The sequence below is a fragment of the Macaca thibetana genome, chromosome 6, assembly GCF_024542745.1.
Source record: "Macaca thibetana thibetana isolate TM-01 chromosome 6, ASM2454274v1, whole genome shotgun sequence".
Classification (NCBI taxonomy): Eukaryota; Metazoa; Chordata; class Mammalia; order Primates; family Cercopithecidae; genus Macaca; species Macaca thibetana.
Genome location: NC_065583.1, coordinates 101835027 through 101860621, shown reverse-complemented (window position 1 = coordinate 101860621; position 25595 = coordinate 101835027). Strand labels below are relative to the sequence as shown.

General features: G+C 36.6%; 1 protein-coding gene across 7 annotated transcripts in view; it reads left to right on the top strand.

Moving 5' to 3' along the window:
• TENT2 (terminal nucleotidyltransferase 2) overlaps positions 1 to 25595 on the top strand; it is a 73743-nt gene that overhangs the window by 44647 nt on the left and 3501 nt on the right. For all 7 annotated transcript variants that reach the window (XM_050795679.1, XM_050795681.1, XM_050795677.1 and 4 more), the window contains 3 exons: positions 11444 to 11580; positions 22428 to 22519; positions 24819 to 24898. In XM_050795679.1, coding sequence (XP_050651636.1) covers positions 11444 to 11580; positions 22428 to 22519; positions 24819 to 24898 — 309 coding nt within the window. The remainder of the gene's footprint in view (positions 1 to 11443; positions 11581 to 22427; positions 22520 to 24818; positions 24899 to 25595) is intronic.

The window sequence follows — 25595 nt, the reverse complement described above, 5'->3', positions numbered from 1 at the left end:
AGTTTAGAGACACATACGTTATGTATGTATTCATCATCTATAAGAATCCTTGTGTTTCTTTTTCAGTTTTCGTGTTCTTTCTCCAGAATTCTCTGTTTCTTTGTTTTATATCATTAGTGTTTTCCTCCATAGTCATCCTTTTTCCTGCATTTATTTGGAAATAATATTTAAGCTACTTGTTTAGAATGTTTGACTGCTCTTCTGAAACCACATAATTTTTACATATTGGTTTCATATACTTATAAGAAGAGCTGTCTTCTGAACTTACTAAATAGTCATATTACAAAGAGAAATATAATCAGCTTAGACGATTAATTCTCAAAAAACGTACTTATTGTGTTACACAAAATATAACAAATTTACTTGACATGGAACATCAACTAATACAGTTTAATATCTGATAATTGAGAAGGACCAATGTTCTTGGTTTTGAACATAAGTTATTATTGTAATGCACACATGCAAGGTGCTGGATAATAAAGGTTCATTTTAATACAGCCTTGCTGTAGTGGAGATCTCACATTCTGTGGAAGGTCATCTACTAGAAGAGACTGTATAACAAGAGCCTTTTTTTTTTTTTTTTTTTTTTGAGACGGAGTCTTGCTCTGTCGCCCAGGCTGGAGTGCAGTGGCCGGATCTCAGCTCACTGCAAGCTCTGCCTCCCAGATTCAGGCCATTCTCCTGCCTCAGCCTCCCAAGTAGCTGGGACTACAGGTGCCGTAACTTGAACTTTTTGACCTTATTCTTTGAAATCTTTTTATATATTCTTTTTTTTTTTTTTTTTTTTTTTTGTAGAGACGGTCTTGCTGTGATGTCCAGTTTGGTCTCAAATTCCTGGCCTCAAGTGAGCCTTCTACCTTAGCCTCCCAAAGTTCTGGGATTATAGGCATGAGCCACTACACCCAGCCTGTTGGCCTTCATTTTGAATGTTTTTATCTCTCCATGAAGTATTGACTCTTCTGTTCGTACTGAAAGGTCATATTTCATTTTATTGACCCAATCTCATCTTGCTTTAAGACCCAGGTGTCCGTGTAGAAAGAGCTGCATATGTTCTTTAGCAAAGGATCTAATAAACTTATCCCTAAAATAATATTGTGTATTGAAAAACGCTTCTGCAGCAGTCTCACTTAAAACCCTATGCTACATGAAGCTCTTTTTACTAATATAGGACACTGGCAAAATATCAGTGTACTGTGGTTGGGGTCAGAGGTAATGCTTTTATAATACTCAGGTTCTTACTAACGGCCCCATTTTCACTTCTGTGTTCTGTTTTTCTTATTATCTAGCTTTCTTCCATGACAGAGTCCTGACTTCTGTTCATATCCACTACCTCTGGCCCTATACTCTCCATCTGTTTTGCTTATAAGCTTATTTCTATACCTGCAATGGGGAAATAGATTTAGCCCCAAGACCTTAAAAAATACTAATAGCAAGACCTACCAGATTAGGAATCTCCTGATTTGCATTCACATATAGTTACATTGCCATCATAAATATTGAATTTGCCTTTACTATAAGATTTTTGTTTACATGGGTAGGGACTTAACTACCTCTTCTCACACAGGATTTTTTGTTTTTTATGAAACCTGTAAGCTGGTCAGCAGAACACATTTTTAATAGTCCGTCTGATGTAACAAACAAATCAGCTTATTTGCTATTAATAATAACCAGCCGGGCACGGTGGCTCATGTCTGTAATCCCAGCACTTTGGGAGGCCGAGGTGGGTGGATCACGAGGTCAGGAGTTCAAGACCAGCCTGGCCAAGATGGTGAAACTGCATCGCTACTAAAAATACAAAAATTAGCCAGGCATGGTGGCAGGTGCCTATAATCCCAGCTACTTGGGAGGGTGAGGAAGAGAATTGCTTGAACCTGGGAGGCGGAGATTGCAGTGAGCGGAGATTGCGCCACTGTACTCCATCCTCAGCGACAGAGTGAGATGCCGTCTCAAAAAAAAAAAAAAATATATATATATATATAAAATAACCATAACCATTGTTTGTTTAGTATCCATTATATGTCAGCATACTGTACATTTTATACACAATTTTAAAAATCCTGAACAAATACACTTGCAAGGTATTATCCCTTTTTCACTAATGAAGGAACTGTTTTAGAAATGTTACATGATTGATCCAAGTGGTACTAACAGTTTTTCCATTATACTGTTTCTTGGGGGAAGGCAAATTTATGGTAGTATTCACTAATATTTTACCTAATTTCTGTTGCTTATTACATTTTATTTGTATACATCTGATTGTTCTTATACAGATATACCTTTAAGGACAACAGTTACGGCAAAATTTCAGCTTGTATAAATAAGTTTAAGAATGACTTACCATTTTAAGTAACAACAACAAAAAAAAACTTTGTTACTTTACAAAGGAAACCACAGGGTTCTTTTAAATTTGGAGCTTCTCTAATACAAAATAGGGTTTATTTTTAAAATAAAACAATTTTGGAATGGAATAAGTTTGTTCAGTATACTGTGCTTTTTAGTCATTTTCATATTTTCTTTTCAAAATTTGTAACATTTTAAATATTTTAAAAATTGGTATATTTCAGTTCAGTTGTGATATGAAAGGGATAAAAGGCTGTAAACATTGTGAAGACTATATTATAGTATAGAATTACTGATTATTACTAAATTCTTATTGACTTAAACAACATAACTGATAGAGGGCAGAGTATTTACTATTAAGTTGAAGAAATGAAGCTGAGAAAGTTAAATATATAAACAGATAAAGCTTATGAAAGAATCTTTATTTTAATGCAAGCATATTACTATGAGGGTTAACTTAAATTTATGCTAGGTAGATTTATCAGTACAACTTGTATTTTTTAGCTATTTGTTTCCTTCCCTAAAAGTATCTTTGTACTCTAGGAGTCGCAAGAAAATAACCCTCTTCTTTTTAATAGTTATGAAATAAAGAATTCTAGAGCTTTTCTGTGTAGTTAAATGTTAAAAACACCTTAAATTATACATATACAGTAATGTGCTGCATAATGATGTTTTGGTTAATGACAGACCACATACATGATGGTGGTCTCATAAGATGATGATAGAGCTGAAAAATTCCTGTCACTTGGTTTTTGCTGTACTATACTTTTTGTCATTATTTGTGAGTGTACTCTTCATGCTTAAAAAGCAAGCTAACTATAAAATGGCCTCAGGTAGGTCCTTCAGGAGGTATTCCAGAAGGAGACATTGTTATATGAAATGACAGCTCCATGCATGATATTGTCCCCAAAGATCTTCCAGTGGGACAAGATGTGGAGGTGGAAGACAGTGATAGTGATGATCCCAATACTGTGTAGGCCTAGGCCGATGTGTATGTTTGTGCCTTTGTTTTTTAACAAAAAGGTTTAAAAGTAAGGAAAAAAAAATTAGAAAAAATCTTATAGAATAAGGATATGAAGAAAGAAAATATTTTTGTATCGTTGCGCAGTGTGTTTTAAGCTGTGTTGTTACAAAACAGCCTAAAAGTTAAAAAGTTTTTAAAATAAAGTTACAGTAAACTAAGGTTAATTTATTATTGAAAAAAGAAAAAATTTTAAATAAACTTAGGGTAGCCTAAGTGTACAATATTTATAAAGTCTACAGTAGTGTATAGTAATGTTCTAGGCCTTCGCATTCACTCACTACTCTCTCACTGACTCACCCAGCAACTTCTACTTCTGTAAGCCCCACTCATGGTAAGGGTATACTGTTTTTTATCTTTTATACCATGTTTTTAGTGTACCTTTTCTATTTTTAGATATGTTTAGATACACACATACTTATTACAGTTGCCTACAGTATTCAGTAATAACATGCTGTGCAGATTTGCAACCTGTGCAGACATACCTTTGAGGTGTTGCAAGTTTGGTTCCAGGCCACCACAATAAAGTGAGTCACATGAATTTTTTGGTTTCCCAGTGTATACAGAAGTTATGTTTACACTATCATGTAGTGTTTTAAGTATGCAATAGCATTATATCTAAAAAATGTACATGCCTTTGTTTAAAAATACTTTATTGCTACAAAGTGCTAACGATCAGCTGAGCCTTCAGCACCAGTTGTGGAGAATCTTGCTTTGATATTGACGACTCCTGACCAGGGTGGTGGTTGCTGAAGGTTGGTGTGGCTGTGGCAGTTTCTGAAAATAAGACAACAGTAAAGTTTGCCACATTGATTGACTCTTCTTCACAAAAGATTTCTCTATGGTGTATGATGACCTTTGCTAGCATTTTACGTACAGTAGAACGTCCTTTAAAATTGAAGTTAGTCCTCTCAAACCCTGCCACTACTTTACCAGCTAAGTTTATGTAATGTTCTAAATCCTTTGTTTATACACTTACAAATATTATCCCTCTTTCACGAATGAAAAAACTAAGTCTTAGAAAAGTTACATGGTTGATCCAAGCAGTACTGGGATTTTGTTGTCATTTCAACAAGATTCACAGCATCTTCACCAGGAGTAGACTCTATCTCAAGAAACTGCTTTTCTTTGCTCATCCATAAGAAGCAGAACTTCATCTGTTAAAGTTTTATCGTGAAATTACAGCAGTTCAGTCATATCTTCAGGTTCCACTGCTAATTCTAATTCTCTTGCTGTTTCCACCACATCTGCAATTACTTCCTCCACTGAAGTCTTGAACCTCTCAAAATCATCCAAAAGGATTGGCATTAACTTCTTTTAAACTTCTGTTAATGTTGACATTTTGACCTCCTGTGAATCATGACTGTTTTGAACAGTATCTAGAATGATGACTTTTTTTCCAGAAGGGTTCAATGTAGTTTGTCCAGATCCATCAGTGGAATCACTATCTGTGGTAGTTATAGCCTTGTGAAATGTATGTCTTAAATAATAATACTTGAAAATGAAAATTACTACTTGATCCTTGGGCTGTAGAATGGATGTTGCGTTAGCAGGCATGAAAACATTAATCTCTTTGTACATCTCCATCAGAACTCTTTGATGATTAGGTGCACTGTCAATGAGCAGTAGTAGTAGGTCTCAACAGTGGGCTTAAAATATTCAGTGTACCATGTTGTAAAGAGATGTGTTGTCATGAAGGCTTTGTTGTTCCATTTATAGAGCACTGGCAGAGTAAATGTAGCATAATTCTTAAGGGCCCTGGGATTTTGGAATGGTATATAAGCATTGGCTTCAACTTAAAGTCACCAGCTGCATTAGCCCCTAACAAGAGTCAGCTTGTCCTTTGAAACCTTGAAGCCAGGCATTGATGTCTCCTCTGTAGCTGTGAAGGTTCTAGATAGCATCTTCGAATAGAAGGCTGCCATTTACACTGAAAAATCTGCTATTTAATGTAGCTGCATTCATCTGTTGTTCAGTGTAGCCATGTTAATTAGGGGAGATAACTTCTGGATAACTTGCTCTAGCTAAGCATTTGCTGCTTCACTTTGTAATTTTATGTTATGTAAATAGCATCTTTCCTTAAACCTCATAACCAGCCTCTGCTACCTTCCAACTTTTCTTCTGCAGCTTCCTCACCTCTCTCATCCTTCACAGAATTGAAGAGAGTTAGAGTCTTGCTCTGGTTAGGTTTTGGCTTAAAGAAATATTTTGATAGTTTGATCTATCCAGACCAATGAAACTTTCCATATCAGCAATAAGGCTGTTTTGCTTTTTTATCATTGATGCATTCACTGGAGTAGTACTTCAAATTTCCTTCAAGAACTTTTCCTTTGCATTCACAGCGTGGCTGTCATTAGTGCAAGAGCCCTACCTTTTGGCTTGTATTGGCTTTCAACATGACTTCCTCACTAAGCTTAGTCATTTCTTGCTTTTCATTTAAAGTGAGAGATGTGTGACTTTTCCTTTCACTTGGACAGCCATTGTAGGGTTGTTATTTGGCCTAATTTCAGTATTGTTGTGTCTCAGAGAATAGGGAGGCCCAAGCAGGGGGAGAGGGACAGGGGAATTGCCTGCCAGTCAGTGGAGCAATCAGAATACACATAACATTTATTGATTAAGTTTGCAGTCTTAGCGGATACCATTTGTGGCACTCCAAAACAATTACAGTAGTAACATCAAATATTACTGATCACAGATCACCATAACATATAATAATAATGAAAAAGTTTGAAATATGAGAATTACCAGAGTGTAACACAGAGACCTGAAGTGAGCACATGCTGCTGGAAAAATGGCTCTGCTGATAGACTTGCTAGATGCAGTGTTGCCATAAACCTTCAATTTGTAAAAATTGCAGTATCTTCAAAGGACAGTAAAGCGAAGCGCAACAAAACGAGGTGTGCCTGTATATATACGGTTGACCCTCTATATGTGGGTTATGTGTCCATGGATTCAACCGACCACACATCAAAAACATTCAGGAAAAATAAAAATACAACAATAAAAATAATACAAATAAAAAACCATAGTGTAACAACTATTTAGATGGAGTTTAAGTTGTATTAGGTATTGTAAGTAATCTAGAGATGATTTAAAGTATATGAGAGGATGTACATAGGTTATATGCAAATACTTAACCATTTCATATAAGGGACTTGAGCATCCCCTGGAGCCCTGGAACCAGTTGCCTGGGAATACCAAGGGACAGTTGTATACACATATGTATAACGACTTTTTTCTTTTTAAAAATTGCCCTAATATGATGAAGAGATTGATCAATTACCTGAAACAGGCTATAAATGAATACCTTTGAAAAGATTTAGCCAGCCACGGTGGCTCACGCCTGTAATCCCAGCACTTTGGGAGGCTGAGGCGGGTGGATCACGAGGTCATGAGATCGAGACCATCCTGGCCAACATGGCCAAACCCCATCTCTACTAAAAATACAAAAATTAGCTGGGTATGGTGGCACACCCCTGTAGTCCCAGCTACTCAAGAGGCTGAGGCAGAAGAATCGCTTGAACCCGGGAGGCAGAGACTGCAGTAAGCTGAGATCATGTCACTGTACTCCAGCCTGGGCAACAGAGCGAGACTCTGTCTCAAAAAAAAAAAAGATTGAAAAATTTTGGTGTAGATTTTTTTTAAAAAATGGTTACAAAACATTGTTTTAAAGTTGGCACTACTTGAATTTTGAAAACATAGGAAAGTTAATTTGGAAATAATACATGAAAAGTTTCAGAAGGTAACCACACTGCATTGTATAAATGTGCAATAATAATGACATGTGGCATATACTAAACAGTTAATAAATCCTTACAACAACCATCTGAGTATTTTTCCTTTTCTTGTATTATAAATGACGAAGCTGAGGAAAGCTAGGTAACTTGTTTAAATGCTTGTAGCTAGTAGAAGGGTGATGCTTCACACTTCAGTCTGACTTCAAAGTTAATGCTTTTAATCTCTTCATTATAGTACCTCTACTTTATGTTACTTACGTTGATTTCACAACTTTTAAATCTGAAGTCAGATATAATTAAAGGAAATTTTATGATCAATCTTTAACATATATCACCAGATTAATGATGACTTACCTGCGTGCAATTCAGATAGCTTTGCAGAAACTTGAAGATATCACTTAGTTGTTGTTCTTTTCAGGCAGAACTATTCCCTATCAGTTTTTCTTTTCCTTGTAACCTTCCTTCACATATATTTCTAGGGTCTCATAATTCATATTGTTAGGAAATTATGCTTAATCTCTTTTAATAACTTAAATTTCTGTTTACCTGGAGATGGAAAGGGATCATCTTTGACTTAAGCCTTTCATCATTTAAAGAACAGTTTTCAAATAGAAGGTTAGCCAGTCTAACTTATTTTGGAAAGCACTTAATTGTCCAAATTTCAGACTTTAAAGGTAACATAAGATATCGTGGGACAGTCTCAGAGAAAATGATGGAATCTGGCAAAAGGTATTTTTACCATTATTAAAGACAGTTCGATGAGCAGAAGCGGTGAGAGTTCTCAGATGTTTTTCAAGGGGTTTTCTATTTAATTTTTTTTAACTTGAAGAAAAATAAAAGATTACGTGTCTTCTAAAGGATCAACATTTAAAAATCATTTGGAAATGTTTTCAGGAGTTAATACGTTATACATTTGATTATCAGAAGCCCAAAATAACCCAAAAAATATAATAAATCTTCCCTCTATATAGGCACACAAGCAACAGTAAAAATTTGTAACCCAAAAATGTATTTATTAAAGAGATGGATGTTTATCAGTTTAATTGCTATTCCGTGGACTTACTTTGTAATTTTAAGGCTGCTTTCTTTCTCTTTGACTTTTTGGTTGCTCTTTATGTACTTTCTAAAATATTAGTTTAAGTTCTGAACCCCTTTGTCCTATCTGAAATAGCGTGTATTTTTCTTAAATACATAACTACAGTGGGGAAGCTCCCTTTTAAATAAATTCTTTTTTTTTTTTTTTTTTTTTGAGATGGAGTCTTGCTCTGTTACCCAGGCTGGGCTGGAGTACAGTGGCGTGGATTTGGCTTACTGCAACCTCCACCTCCCGGGTTCAAGCGATTGTCTTGCCTCAGCCTCCTGAGTAGCTGGGATTACAGGCATCCACCACCATGTCCAGCTAGTTTTTGTATTTTTAGTAGAGACCGGGTTTCACCATGTTGGCCAGGCTGGTCTCTAACTTCTGACCTCAAGGGATCCGCTCACCTCGGCCTCCCAAAGTGCTGGGATTACATGCATGAGCCACTGCGTCCGGCCTTAAAAAAATTCTTTGTTGACATTTTAAAGCAAAGAATCTTTCTGTAATGTGAATGGTCACTAAAAACTGGGGTTTTCTTTTTCTTTTTCTTTTTTTTTTTTGAGATAAAGTCTTGCCCAAGCTGGAGTGCAGTGGTGCAATGATGAGCCCTCGAGGCTCAGTCACTTCTCATGCCTCAGCCTCCTGAGTACCTGGGATGACAGCAATGCATCACCATACCCAGCTGATCTTTCAATTTTTTTTAGAGATGGGGTGTCACTAAGTTGCCTAAGCTGGTCTCAAACTCCTGGTCTCAGGGATTTCGTAATTCATATTGCCGTGAAATTATACTTAATTTGTTTTATTTGATAATCACCTAAATTTCTTTCTGTTTGCCTGGAGATGGAAAGTGATCATCTTTCACTTAAGATTTTAAAGAAAGAACAGTTTCCATCTAGAAGATTAGCCAGTCTAACTTATTTCAGAAAGTGCTTCATTGTCCGAAGATTGATCCTTCTGCCTTAGCCTCCCAAAGCGCTGGGATTACAGGCTTGAGCCACCATGCCTGGCTTAGGGGATTTCTTAAGGATAGATAGAATTACTATTTACTGGTAGCTGCTTTTAGGTGTCCTTATCTTTTTTAGTTTTGGTTTGGATTTCTGCTTCAGTTCTCCCTCAATAAGCATGACCTGACTCTTTGTGTATGACCATGAAAAAGAACAGTGGAGCTAAGAGGAGACTGGCCAAATTGTTGGTCTGAGGTCATTCAGCATTTTAATGGAGTGGATCTCATGACTCTTCAGTTCTTAATGTCATAATTGCTGACCTTTTTCTTTAAATTATTGAACAAAATAAAAATTTTACAGGAGGTACAATCATTTTTTAAACTTCAGATAAGAAAGTGACTTCTGTTTTAGCATATTCAGTTCACAAATTGAATGCTAATTGTGCTTGGTGCTAGGAATCAAAATTAGTAAGAAGCTATTAAACAGTGACGTACTTACTTGATCTACATTATACCTTTTGTTTGATTTGCCAGAAAATAACATTTAAATTTTATAATTTTAAATATTGTTGCCCTAAGTTCAATTTTATACCTAACGAGTAAGAGTTAAAGGGGAATAGAGGCACTGCATCTGTGCTTCCTTCTGCCTTTAGTCTTTACTAATTGAGGTTTCTTTCCTACACCCTCCTCTTTTTAAAATTTCTACTTGCATTTTAAAATGTAATTAATACTACAGCTGTTAGAATGTAAGGGGAAAGTCCCATGTTGAGGAGTATCAACTTTATGAATTTGGTTGGAATAGAATTTTTATTCCAAGAGAAAGGTAATCACTTCTTGGTAGTTAACAATTATTGATAGAATTATAGGTAATGGAACAAGGGAGGAGGTATTTTTGTTTTCTTGCTCCTTTGTTTTTATTCATATTTTGGGGGCACTAGCATTAAATGATGCACTATGCTATTTCTCTACTACCATTGTTCAGAGATTCTCCTTTTTTTTTTTTTTTGTCTCACTCTCTTTCCCAGGCTGGGGTGCAGTGGCGTGATCTCAGCTCACTGCAAGCTCTGCGTCCCAGGTTCACGCCATTCTCCTGTCTCAGCCTCCTAAGTAGCTGGGACTACAGGCACCTGCCACCATGCCTGGCAAATTTTTTGTATTTTTAGTAGAGATGGGGTTTCGCTGTGTTAGCCAGGATGGTCTCGATCTCCTGACCTCGTGATCTGCCCGCCTCGGCCTCCCAAAGTGCTGGGATTACAGGCGTGAGCCACTGCACCCGTCCGGAGATTCTCCATTTTTTAACTTGGCATTATCTAGATGTCTTTAATTACATTAGTATCTATAAGCCCAGGGTTAAATAGGTAGTTTGGAATCTTAACTGTAGTTGTCATTCTGCTGCCTTAACTAATTTAACATTTCTGTTCTGACAGCAGTGGAGAAATAGAGAAAACCATCCCTGATGGCACTGTGCAAATTATCTTGTATTATTTTCTAATTGATGTATATAAATGGACTTGATAATTTATATAATACATTTAGTATATTTGAGAGCCAGAACTTGCTGTTAATAGAGGAAAGATGAATATGAAAATGAATGGCGTAACATAGGAAAACAGGATAAGTACCCATTAGTATTCTTTCTAATAGGTGTCTTTGTTCCTGGATTTCAGGCAAATGATATCCTCTTTTATAAATATTATGGTAAAAGCTTGCTGAATATTGCTTGTTGGTATGCTTCCTATCTTATTTTCCCTGCCTTCTTTGTCTTTTCAAGCTTAATTCAGGTTGAACATCTCCTCTTCCACCTAAGATACAGAAACAAAGCAAAATTTATAAAATCTTAAAATTAGTATAAGTAGTATTTCTATATTAAGGGTACTCTTACGGCCTTTGAGAGAAGTTTGAAGTGACAGAAAAAACTCTTTCTTTGTGCTTGATATAGCCTTTATACATATACTGCTTCTTGTAGGAATTATTAAGAATGAGATAACCTTTATGAAGAAATCTATATGGTATTGGGTAGAATCTTGGTATGCATAGTAAGGCTTTATTTATGAGTTAGAAAATCTTTTGCTAAATAGCAATCTGTTCGGTTAACTGAGTGCTGTACTCAAGCCAAGGATTAGATTGTTAATTTTTCAGGTACATTCTGGCCTACTGCAAATACTGGTGAAGTCTTTAGTGGAAGAAAAATTTCAGGTTTCCAAATTGCCAACGTAGAGAAAATTTCTTCTCTCTTTTTCAAAGAGGAGTCTAGTTCAGGATTTATAAAGTTTCTTAGTGTCTGTTTTAAATGGCTTTACATTTTTTCCCCTTCTTTTTGACAGGAATCTTTTAGTCCTGCTATACAGCTGCACCTTGTACATCAAGCTCCATGTAATGTTCCTCCTTACCTCTCAAAGAATGAATCAAACCTTGGGGACCTCTTACTGGGCTTTCTTAAATATTATGCTACAGAATTTGAGTAAGTAAAACTTTAAATTGTGTTTGTTCATTTATATATATGTGTGTGTATATATATATATGTGAATATGAATATATATAAGTGAATGCTACAGATTTGGTCAGAAGCTATATTTGTCATTTCTAGTGCTGTCAAGTTGTCCAGAAATGTATAGTTTATAAAATTTCTTACATGACAGTGAATTATTAGAAGCTTAATAGATTTTATATTCTTAGCTAATAAATACATTCATAGTCCAGTAAGCCCAGTTTTAGTTGATTTCAGTAGTGATAGGCCCTATGTGTTGGTCCTGTGCAGGTGCTGTGTAGTTTGGAACATCCATTTTCTGTAAACTTAAAATGTATAGTAAAAAACACTGCTAAGACAGACTAATAGAGATCTGTTTAATATTTGGCATCTTCATAAATAGTTGTGTTAGTATGATATAAAAATCAAGGAATGTGTCGTTTTGTTTTTTCTTTTTTGAAGATGATATGTAAACATGAAACAAAGAATGTATAATCAGGCTGGACAGCACTAAAAGTTCTTATGTGAGTTCTAAGTTCAGATAGAGTGGAGTTAGGAGTTATTTGCAGCTCTTCTGATCAATCTGGAAAAGCTTGAGGGAGGAAGAGAGAAGATTTAGAAATTGTACAGTATTAGAGGCAGGTACAGTTACCACTGTATACCACGTTGAAGAAGTTTGCATAGGGGAATAATAATAGTAATAATAATAATAAATTGCTATTACTAGGTGGGAAAATGGTTCTAAACATATTATATTATTGTTTATATTTATCATTTCATTCCATTTACATAATTGTTATCTGTGTGATATATTATGCCCATTTTACCAGTGAAGCATAGAGAGAGGGGAAGTAACGTGCTCCAAGATCACGTAGCTAATAAGAGTAGTATTTCAGGCTGGGCGCGGTGGCTCACTGTATTCCCAGCACTTTGGGAGGCCGAGGCGGGTGGATTGCCTGAGCTCAGGAGTTCGAGACCAGCCTGACCAACATGGAGAAACCCCGTTTCTACTAAAAAATACAAAATTAGCCAGGTATTGTGGCACATGCCTATAATCCCAGCTACTCGGGAGGCTGAGGCAGGAGAATCACTTGAACCTGGGAGGTGGAGGTGGCACTGAGCTGAGATTGCACCATTGCACTCCAGCCTGGGCAACAAGAGTGAAACTGTCTCAAAAAAAAAAAAGAAAAATAGTATTTCAGATAGTTTTGACACAGAATTCACACTTAACTATGATACTTACAAGTATAAAAAGGTAAGAGCTTTTATTTATTTATTTATTTTTTGAGATGGAGTCTCACTCTGTTGTCTAGGCTGTAGTGCAGTGGCACGATGTTGGCTCACTGCAACCTCCGTCTCCCGGGTTCAAGTGATTCTCCTGCCTCAGCCTTCCAAGTAGCTGGGATTACAGGCACCCGTCACCACACCTGGCTAATTTTTGTATTTTTAGTAGAGATGGAGTTTCACCATATAGGCCAGGCTTGTCTCGAACTCCTGACCTAGTGATCTGCCCGCCTCAGCCTCCCATAGTGCTGGGATTACAGGTGTGAGCCACCGTGCTCAGCCACGGAGCTTTCATTTATATAAAGATGAGGAAAGATTAAAGACTGGATGAGACGTAGTACATAAATGGACTGTAAAGGTTTAATGGTTATTCTAGAGTTCTCTTTAAGATATTGCAATAACAATAGCTAATGTTTAGTGAGAATTTATCTAGTGTCCTGTAGTAAGCTGAGTGATTCCCATGGATTTCAGTTAATCCTCACAATAACCTCTGTCAAGCTTAGGGAATTTGTGTACATGAAACTTGTCCATGGCAATCTACAGCTAGATTGTGGGTGAGTTGGGATTCACTTTCAAGCTGGACTCCAAGACTACATTCTTAATTGTTAGACTGTATTGACATTGTTTATTATGTTATATAAATTAGGGACTGGGGGATGTTTGTGGAGGGGGAAAGGATTCACAGAAGAAAGATTTATTTCTCCTATGTATAGTGTAGGATTAGAGCATCTGTATACAAATACCTTGAAAATCACCTGCTTTGTTGAACAGAAACAAGATAGTAGATGTGTAGGTTTGTATGTTAATTTAATATTAAAGGAAACTAGTCTGCTGGGTCACATGATGCTGATGCTTGGAAAGAGGTTTCAGAACTTCACCATATAGTACATTTGTCATTTCATATGAGATATTTTCAGAAATGTGACTGTGGGGATCACAGCCAAGAATGTAGTCATGGTAATAAACTGGATGCTGTATAAAAGAATTATGGCAATTGTTAAAAATGTCAATAAGGATTTCTTCTGAACTTCAAGGTAATCATTTAAAAGGTTCTTTTTTCTTTTTCTTTTCTTTTCTTTTTTTTTTTTTTTTTGAGACAGAGTCTTGCTCTGTTGCCCAGGCTGGAGTGCAGGCAGCGGTGCGATCTCAGCTCACTGCAACCTCCGCCTCCTGGGTTCAAGGAGTTCTCCTGCCTCAGCCTCCCGAGTAGCTGGGATTCCAGGCGCATGCCACCGTGCCCGGCTAATTTTTTTTATTTTTATTTTTTTAATAGAGATGGGGTTTCACCATATTGGCCAGGCTGGTCTTAAACTCCTGAGGTCAAGTTATCCACCCACCTCAGCCTCCAAAACTGCTAGGATTACAGGTGTGAGCCACTGCGCCTAACCTAAAGTTCTTTTTTCTGAAAGACAAAACATTAAGTGACTGTTAAGGGATGGTTGAGTATATGGTATAAATGTTGCAGAAGTTTTATATGGTCATTTAAAAATTACTATTTTTTGGCTGGGTATGGTGGCTCATGTCTGTAATCCCAGCACTTTGAGAGGCCATGGAGGGGAGATTACTTGAGCCCAGAAGTTTGAGACCAACCTGGGCAACATGAACATGGCAAAACCTCCTCTCTACTAAAAATACAAAAATTAGCCAGGCGTGGTGGCACATGCCTGTAATCCCAGCTACTTGGGAGGCTGAGGCACAGGAATCGCTTGAACCAGGGAGGCGGGGGTTACAGTGAGCTGAGATTGCTCCACTGCACTCCAGCCTGGACAATAGAGCGAGACCCTGTCTCCAAAAAAAAAAAAAAAAATTACTACTTTTCTTACCTACTTCACTCACACCTTGCTGCTGAAATACTTCTGTTTTATTTTTTACTTTTTGTGGGTACATAGTAGGTTTGTATATTTATAGGGTATGTGAGATATTTTGATATAGGCCTACAGTGCATAATAATCACATCAGGGTAAATTGGGTATCCATCACCTCAAGCATTTATCGTTTTCATTACAAACAATTCAGTTCTCCTGTTTTAGTTATTTTTAAATGTACAATTAAATTATTATTGACTATAGTCACCCAGTTGTGTTATCAAATATATATCTTATTCGTTCTATTTTCTTGTAGTCATTAACCATCCCCACTTGCCCCTCTCCCTGCTACCGGTCTTCCCAGCCTCTGGTAACCATCATTCTAGTCTCTTATCTCCATGAGTTCAGTTGTTTTAATTTTTAGATCCTGCAGATAACTGAGAACATGTGAAGTTTGTCTTTCTGTGTCTGGCTTATTTCACTTAATGTCCTCCATTTCCATCCATGATGTTGCAGATGACAGGATCTCATTCTTTTGTATGGCTCAATAGTACTCTGTTGTGTATAAGTACCACATTTTATTTATCCATTTCTCTGTTGATGGACACTTAAGTTCCTTCTAAATTTTGGCTATTGGGAATAGTGTTACAAAAACATGGGAGTGCAGATATGTCTTCAGTATCCTGATTTTCTTTCATTTGGGTATACGCCTAGGAGTGAGATTGCTGGATCACATGGTAGTTCTACTTTTAGTTTTGGAGAAGCCTCCAAACTGTTCTTCATAGTGGTTGTACTAATTTACATTCCCACCAACAGGGTATGAGGGTTTCCTTGCTAGCATTCATTGTTGCCTGTCTTTTGGATAAAAGCCATTTTAAGTGGGCTGAGATGACACCTCATTGTACTTTTGATTTGCCTAAGTCTGATGATCAGTGATGTTGAGCACCTTTTCATATACCTGTTTGTTCTTTGTGTGCCTTCTTTTGAGAAATGTCTGTTGAGATCTTCTGTCCGTGTTGTAATTGAATTATTAGATTTTTTCCTATAGAGTTGTTTAAACTCCTTATATATTCTGGCTATTAATCCCTTGTGAGATGAATAGTTTGCAAATATTTTCTCTCATTCTGTGGGTTTGTCTCCTCACTTTGTTGATTGTTTGCTGTGCAGAAGCTTTTTAAATTGATGTGATCCTATTTGTCCATTTGCTTTGGTTGCCTGTGCTTGTGGAGTATTACTTAAGAAACCTTTGCCCATACCAATGTCCTGGAGAGTTTCCCCAGTGTTTTCTTGTGGTGGTTTCATAATTTGAGGTCGTAGATTGAAGTCTTCAATCCATTTTGGTTTGATTTTTGTCTATGTCGAGAGATAGGGTTCTAGTTTCATTCTTCTGCATATGGATATCAAGTTTTCCCAGCACTCTTTATTGAAGAGACTCTGCTTTCCCTAGCGTATGTTCTTGGCACCTTTGTTGAAAATGAGTTCACTGTAGGTGTATGGATTTATTTTGGTGTTCTTTATTCTGTTCCATTGGTCTATGTGTCTGTTTTTATGCCAATCCCATGCTGGCTTGGTTGCAGCTTTACTGAATTTGTTTATCATTTTAAGATTGAGATAACTTCAAGATATTCAAGTGGAGATATTGAGTAGACAGTTGGATATATAAGCCTAGAATCAGGAGACAGGCCACAGAGCTAAATATTTGGGAGTTGTCACCAGGTAGATGGTATTTAAAGCTATGAAACTCTTTGAAAAAAATCAAGGGAGTGAATATATAGATGGAAAAGAGAAAACAGCCAAGCATTGGGTACTCCAATGTTAAGAAGTTTACAGGAAATGCAGGGGATAAAGGAATATGTATTGTTAAATGACACAATAAACAGACAGACAAATACAGAATGTAGGCATTCTGGGAAATACCTGGCCTAATCTCCTCAAAAGTCAGTATTATTAAAAAGAAACAAACAAAGGCCGGGTGTGGTGGCTCATGCCTGTAATACCAGCATTTTGGGAGGTTGAGGTGGGTGGATCATGAGGTCAGGAGTTGGAGATCAGCCTGACCAACATGGTGAAACCCCATCTCTACTAAAAATTAAAAAATTAGCCAGGCATGGTGGCAGGCACCTGTAATCCCAATTACGCAGGAGGCTGAGGCAGGAGAATCGCTAGAACTCAGGAGGTGGAGGTTGCAGTGAGCCGAGATAGCACCACTGCACTCCAGCCTGGGGGACAGAGCGAGACTTCATCTCAAAAAACAAACAAGCAAAATGTGAGGGGTTCTTTATTAGATTTAAAGAGATAGAACAGTCATATACAAGGCATGAACCTTGATTATAATCCGATTGGGGTGGGGGAACTATAAAAGGTATTTGAGTCACTGTTAATTTTCTAATTGCTTTTGGTGTTGTAAAGGAGAATGGCTTTATTCTTAGGAGATACATGCTGAAGGATACAGAAATGAACTTTCATGAGGTGTACAGGTTACTGAGTGGTCCAGTTCAAAATACACACACACACACACACACACACACACCTGCAAATGTGGTAGAATGTTAACACTTGTTGAATTGTTTTTAAATTTTATACTTTTTTTTGTATTTGAAATTTTTCATAATACATAGATGATGTAAAAATGAGATTGGGGATGAGAAGGAACTAATATATGAGTCTAGGAAGAAAGAGTCATTGAGATAGGAGGAAATCCAATGGAATGTGGTATCTTGGAATCCAAAGGAGAAAAAAATGTTTTGAGGAGGAAGGAGTGATTATCTGTGTCTTTATTTTTTGATAGATTAAGATGAGAACTAAATGTTGACCATTGCATTTAGCTATATGGAGTCCTCTGGACCCTTGACAGGAACAGTTTCTGTGGAATAATGGGGATAAAGAGCATAGCATTATTGGTGGGCTCAAGAGAAGACAGAGGGAGAAGAATTCAATATGGATAATGTAACTCATTCTCTACAGCAGAAAAAAACAGTGTAGAAATTAGAGCGTTAAGTGGAGTCCAGTTTTTGTTTTTATTGTTAGAGAGGAGAAATAACCCATCTTGATGAAAAATTGATGATACCAGAGAAAGGCATAGTAAATTTTTGGAAATAAACTTGTTTGAGTTAAGAATGGTTGGAATCTAGAGCACAAATAGAATAGGAGCACAGATAATTCATTAATAATGATCAAAAGTAGAATATATGGACACAGGTAAATGTAGCTGAATCAATGTGATTGGAGCTAGTAGGAATTACTTTTGGATTGTTTTAAGTTTTTAGTGAAATGAGTCATGGACATGGGCTGGTAATGATTGTGAAGGTGGAAATTTGAGAAGTAAGATGAAAGTATGAATTGTCATACACTAGCGTAAAAGGGTGGATTAACTATGGAAAGACAGTATGGTTGGGGGTAGTAACATTAAGAGCCCTCTTTAGCTAAGTGATCATGAATTTAAAGTGTGATCAGTCTGTGTGGTTGCATCTCTCCACCCATGTTCAGCTGTGTGGGAAAGAATTGGAGTAGATTTAATCAGGGTTGTGTTTCAGCCAACTAAGTTCAGTGCAGCAAGAGTGGGTAAGAATTGAGAGTATGTGAAAGGGAGTGATCTTCATAACTGACCATGCATGGGATGTATTACATTCAGTCTTGAAAATGTGGGCACAGAGATGCCTATAGGACATCCAGGTGACAGTTTCCAATAGCTGGTTGTAAATGTTAGTCTGGACCTTAATAGAAAGGTCAGAGCTGGAGAAAGGATTTGGGAAAGAAACATCAGATTATTGGAGCCTAAGGTGTGTACTCTACCATTAGAAGATTCAAAGAGGCTGAGCCCTGGTGAATACTAACATTTAAAAGTTCAGGTAGAAGATGAGAAGCCAGTCAAAACAGAACTCTAGGATTAGAGTAAAATATTTTCTCTACCTAAGACATTTGAAATTCCTAACAAAGTTTTCTTTCTGTTTGCTTCCTAGCCCATAACAATAAAACAAAATTATATGTATTTGTTCACTTAATGTTACTAGTCTATACACACACACACACACACACACACAGAGCCATATGGTATCAGACTCATAATTTTGACTTTATTAGACTTGAATTTTTCTTTATGTCGCTTAAGACAGCATTTCCAATTTAAACAGTTGCCTCAAAATACTTTCTGTGGTCACAAAAAGAATGGGGCTGGGTGCAGTGGCTCATGCCTAGTCTCAGCACCTTGGGAGGCTGAGGCGGGCAGATCGCTTGAGGTCAAGCGTTTGAGACCAGCCTGGCCAACATAGTGAAAACCCGTATCTACTGAAATAAAAAAATTAGCTAGGCATGGTGGTGGGTGCCTGTAGTCCCAGCTACTCGGGAGGCTGAGGCAGGAGAATTGCTTGAACCTGGGAGGCACGGAGGTTGCAGTGAGCTGGGATTGTGCCACTGAACTCCAGTCTGGGTGACAGAGCAAGACTCTGACTAATAAATAAATAAAAAGAATGGCTAAAGAGAGTTTATTGATGAATGCCAGTCTGTTAACATTACTGGAGAGAATAAGCAAGGACCTAACTTGCTTCTAATATAATGAGTTGTCTCAGTTTTATATTTAAAAGATTATCATTTATTATCAGTGTATTTTAGATTAAATTAAGCCCCGTATCTGTTCTTCTTTCTGAAACATCTCTCTTTATAGATTCTGTATCTTATTTTGCACTTTAATTATTGAGTGACAATAACAGATTTTTACATGCCAAGCAAATTATGGTCGAGAATAGATTAGTATGATAGAAGGCTTAGGTTATGGGCTGTGTTTTAAAGAATGAAATATTTAGGGAAGATATTTCTAAATTACCATTTAAATTCAACTCTTGGGAAGACCGTTTGAGTCCAGGAGATTGAGGCTGCAGTGAGCCATGATTGTGCCACCGTACCCCAGCCTGGGCTTGTCAACAAAGCCCTGTCTCAAAAAATATATAAATAAATAAATCCACCTTTAGAGTACAAAGAGTATAAAATTATGTCATGTTTTAATGATTTGAAATGTTTTTAACAATCTGGAAATATTTAAAAGTTCTTTGAAAGCACAGTAGATTGAATCAGTCCAAATAGTAGTGATTCAAAATATTTTTTCTTTTTGAAGCACTTCAAATTGGGTTTATTGTACATTGAAACTTAAATAATATCTGGTAAGGGATGATCAATAAAATGAATATATCTATTAATATATATCTCATACTGTTTCTGTGACCCAGTTTAGAACCAAGTAGTGGCATGTAGCGTAAAATCAGGATTTGTTGCCGGGCGCGGTGGCTCACGCCTGTAATCCCAGCACTTTGGGAGGCTGAGGCGGGTGGATCACGAGGTCAGGAGATTGAGACCATCCTGGCTAACATGGTGAAACCCTGTCTCTACTAAAAATACAAAAATTAGCTGGGCATGGTGGCGGGCGTCTGTGGTCCCAGCTACTCGGGAGGCTGAGGCAGGAGAATGGCGTGAACCTGGGAGGCAGAGGTTGCAGTGAGCCGAGATCACACCACTGCACTCCATCCTGGGTGACAGAGCGAGACTCCGTCTCAAAAAAAAAAAATCAGGATTTGTTTTAATAGAAATATAGTGGTAAAGATAGAATTTTTGATTTAAGGAAATAAAAGTTGTAATTTAACAGCAGGCTATAGTATTTCAATATTCTAAAACTCTTCTGAAAGATAAAAATAAATCTATGCCTTGTAAAAATAACGTTTACAATTTTAATTCTGCAGATTTAATTGTCCTATAAGCTGTTATTAGAAAACAAATAGTCTCAAGGGAAAATTCATTTTATTAATAAATTTGACATAACTAGTATAAAGTGAAGTGATGCAAACTGTAGTATGTAACCTTGTTTGCTTCAGGTTTGTGGTTGTATAACTCCCCTCTTTACATTGTTGTTGTAAAGAAACAATGTAAGAAAATTGTTGGAAACGTTTGTATGGATTTTTTTGTTTTGTTTTTTTAAGATGGGGTCTCACTTTGTCAGCCGGGCTGGAGTGCATTGGCATGATCACAACTTACTGCAGCCTCAACCTCCCATTGCTCTGGTGATCCTTCCACCTCAGCCTCCTGAGTAGCTGGGACTATAGGCGCTTGCCACCACGCCTGCTAATTTTTGGATTTTTGGATTTTTAGTAAAGACATTTGAAACAATAGAGCAGAGTAGTCTTTCTTTTTGGAGTCTGTACTAATGGAACTACAATATATGAGGGATCTGAAACATTTTCCTGTAACCAATACTAAGTATTTCCATTTGATAACCTACTTAATTTTTAAAAAGCACAAATCCTGATGTATATATTTTAAAAGAACTTAAAGCTTTCTTCATAAAATATTTACAAACTACTCTTGATCAGAACAAAAATAAATTTATACTTTCAGTGTGCTTTACAAGGATCAAAATTCACAAGATGCAAGATTTTTCATGCTTATTTAATATAGAAATTAGTCAAATTTCTATAAATAAATGCCATACAGGATCCATTATTATATTCCTACAAATTATCTTTCTGATAAATAGAGGAGAAGTGTAGGGTGTTGGAAGGTCCCAAGCAATAGTCTTAAGTGGTAGAGAAAGCTAAATACTGCTTAAAAAATGGTATTAGCTGTTCCTCAAATTTATTTTTCTCTCATGTACAAGCTGGGTAGTCATATACTTTAAAATGTTCCTTGAAAAAAAGAAAATACTTGTAATAACTGTTAGAAAAACCTTTTTTAAAAAATGTAAAGTTAGTATATACTAAAGACTGGACAGTTTACCTTCAGGCCCACTGATGAAATTATTTTACTTGAATAAAATTTTACTCTTAACAACTTTATCTTATATACAGCAATAAAGTATATTTTCATAGAGTATTAATTTTGCTTTCCTAAAACAGCATCTACTTCTATTGGAAAATTTCAAAATTTTCTCCCAAATCATACACATAAAGATGTACCTGAACAAAAATTATTTAATAATACCAGAAGATAACACTAGAGGATTACTTCCCTCTTAACAAATAACAGATTGTTACTGCGTTGTTAACTATGACCATAGTTGTTATTTTTTTGTTTGTTTACTTGTACTTTCTTTTTTTTTTTTTTTTTTTGAGATGGAGTCTCACCCTCTCTCCAGACTGGAGTGCAGTGGCATGATCTCCGTTCACTGCAACATCCGTCTCCCGGGTTCAAGCGATTACCCTGCCTCAGCCTCCCGAGTAGCTGGGACTACAGGTGCACACTACCATGCCCAGCTAATTTTTGTATTTTCAGTAGAGATGGGGTTTCACCATCTTGGCCAGGCTGGTCTTGAACTCCTGACCTCGTGATCCACCTGCCTCAGCCTCCCAAAGTGCTGAGATTACAGGTGTGAGCCACCGCACCCAGCCTGTACTTTCTTATTTTTTCCAGTTACTTCATTTTTTCATATGTATTGAAATATGTGTTGAAAACCTGGTATGTACTGTTCTCCTAGGTGAAGAGTGAAAAAAGTAGATAAATATCCAGTATCTTGGAGCTTTCCTCCTACTTGAGGGAGACACAATGAAGAATAACGTAATAAATAGTAAATGTAAGAAACAAATTATTAGAAGATGATAAGTGTTGTGGAAAATAAAATAGAGGTGGGAAATAGGGCTTGTGGTGCTGAGGGTTGGGGCACAGGTTTCAGTGTTCCACAGGAAGATTGGGGTAGGCCTTACTATTGATACAATAAAAATAATATAAGAGAAATTATGAAAATAGTTAACATGTTTACTGTTTTTCTTCTTATAGCTGGAATAGTCAAATGATTTCAGTTCGTGAAGCCAAAGCCATTCCGAGGCCTGATGGTATTGAATGGAGAAATAAATACATCTGTGTAGAAGGTAGTTTTCTGTTTACCATCCATGTATCATCATGGTACTAAGAGAATTACTTGAGTAATTTCAGCTGTGTTTCAGTTAAAAGTAATACATTTATGTCTGAAGTGATTTGTAAGTCTTTTAGTTTAAAAATTTTAATTTAAAAAAATCATTTAAAATTTTGTAGGTGTGAGAAATAATAAACATAAACTTTAGGCATTCACCCTTTCTAGTTGATAAAATTTAAGCTGTCTTTATCCCTCTTGTGGTTGATGGACAATTTCATGACTTACAGATGGAAGAAAATAGAATCTTTATATATGATTCTTATATTGACATACAATGAGTTATTTTATATTCTTTTGCACTTAAAATATTACTTAGTACAAGTTGGACTTTTATAAATAGAAATTGATTTTGCTTTAAAAATTAAATGATCTGAAGAAGTTTTCTTCTCTAAAATTAATTTACATGTAGTTGAATATATCCTTGAGACATTTTGAGTGAGTAGAAAACTGACTTCAGGGGACAAAATTATTCTCATAGATGCTAAATTGAAGACCTTTGTAAATCTGGAGGTTAAAAAGTATAAGTAGTTGAGAATCAGCATTTGTAGAAAACATCAGATTTTGGATATTTTAATCTTGAATTATATGCAGTATTTTAAGAGTTTTTGAATATGAAATTAAATCTCCTGCTTTGGTGTGCTAATAAACTGCACTGGGTGGACATTATTTTAGTTACTTGTGTTCAGTTGAATACTAAACACTGTTCTAAAGTGCTGTGATGATGCAATCCAGTATAATTTGGCTTATGACCTTATTCTGTTAAGGAAAAGAACCCCACAATACTGTGATAGTAGACTCTTTTTAACATAGCCTTTCTAAGCAATAAAAAATAAGCAAAAAGAGTACTTAAAATTATGGACCTGTGTAGATTATATGATAAATCTAAAGTTTTGACCTTTCCATCAGATTCCCTATTCTTCCATACTTTCTCTAGGTCTTTCCCCTCAGTTACCTTTCCTCTTACCAACAACTTCATTCTTTCTCCAGTCCTTCCCTTTCAGCTTTAATACATACATAGGTCTTCTCATTGTTGAAAAATACTCTTTATTTGGTCCTACTGGTTCTTCTAGGCATTTTTCCTCCTTTTTCAGTGCTAAAATTCTTAATTTCTAGTAATTTTTACCTACTGCTGGCATTATTTTAGACATTTCATCTCATTCCTGATGCCTTTAGTTATCCTTGTCTTCTCATTATGATCTTCAGTTTCCTTGTACTCTTCTGGTTTCTTCCTCTCTCTCTATATTCTTCTCCCTTGTGGGTGAAGGGTGAGTGGGATGGTGGTGTGAACATGGAAGGTATATATATTGGAGACACACATACATAAAAACTGTTCCTTTGCTTTTTTCCTGTCTTCTGTTTGCTTTTCTCTTTTTCTCTTTTCTTTTTCTGCCAAATTTCTCATGCAAGTTACTTCACTGTATCTTTTTTCTTTCTTTTTTTTTTTTTTTTGGAGATGGAGTCTCTCTCTTTTGCCAGGCTGGAGTGCAGTGGCGCAACCTCGGCTCACTGCAGCCTCCACCTCCCGGGTTCAAGTGATTCCCCTGCCGCAGCCTCCCGAGTAGCTGGAACTACAGGCACGCGCCACCATGCCCAGCTAATTTTTGTATTTTTAGTAGAGATGGGCTTTCACCATGTCGGCCAGGATGGTGTCGATCTCTTGACCTTGTGATCCACTCGCTTTGGCCTCCTGAAGTGCTAGGATTACAGCTGTGAGCCACCGTGTCTGGCCAGACTTCACTGTATCTTTTTCTAAACCATCCACTCGGGCCATAACTCCCTGCATTGTCTTCCATTTTCTCCAGTATTGAACCTCTACCTTCAAAGGACACATCAGCTTTTAAGTTAAAATTAAATTTAAAGTTACCTTTCTGTGATATTTAACATTAACCGCCTCTCTTAGATATAATGCTTTCTTCTTTTTGATGACTTTTATTATTTTCCTAAGGGTAGGTCTTTGACACTGTAATTTTTCAGAAACCTTACACACATTTATGATTTAGACTTAACACATCTATGCTGATGACTTTCATTTTTAATCACCTTCTCCCTTGAATTCTATCTACCTTGTTAGGCAGTTCATAGTATATTAAGCTTTTCTGTATACATAAATCTAATAAAGATATTAGGCTGACCCATCTGAAATTGCAATTTTTGTAGGTCAAAAACTGTTACATATTGACAGCGTCAAACCTAAAAAAGAAACTGTAGCTCTCATTTTAATAATGTTTTCTGTACATGTGCATTTAACGTTGCAGAACCTTTTGATGGAACAAATACAGCCAGAGCAGTGCACGAAAAGCAGAAATTTGACATGATCAAGGATCAATTTTTAAAGGTAAACAATGCATTAGATCAACCCTAGAAGCATTAGTAGACCCGTATGCTTTAAACAGGAGAAAATATATATGTAATAGGACAGAATGGTTTCTCTTTTGTGAATCCATTAATATAGCATGATAGGGAACTTATTATTTGAATTTAGTTAAACTTTTCCTTCACAGAGATCTGGCTCTGTTTTTATTCACATTGCTTTCACTTTCATAGAAATAAGCATTTTCTCTTTTCTTTTTGAGATGGAGTTTCACGCTTGTTGCCCAGGCTGGAGTGCAGTGGCACAATCTCAGCTCACTGCATCCTGCACCTCCCAGGTTCAAGGGATTCTCCTGCTCAGCCTCCCAAGTAGCTCAGATTACAGGCGTGTGCCACCACACCTGGCTTATTTATTTTATTTTTTTGTAGAGACAGGGTTTCACCATGTTGGTCAGACTGGTCTCAAACTCCTGACCTCAGGTGTTTCACCTGCTTCTTCCTCCCAAAGTGCTGATATTACAGGCATGAGCCACCGTGCATGCCCTGCCGAAGTAAGCATTTTCATAGTGAGCTTATTAAATTTCCAAAATGAGTAAAACCTAACGGACTCTTTTCCTTCCTTAGTATATTGGGGAATTTATTGTGGCCTTAGAAGGAAACTGATGTCCATGCTTTTTCTAATGTATACCCCACTGTCACAGGAATTAGAGTGCCGTTTTATT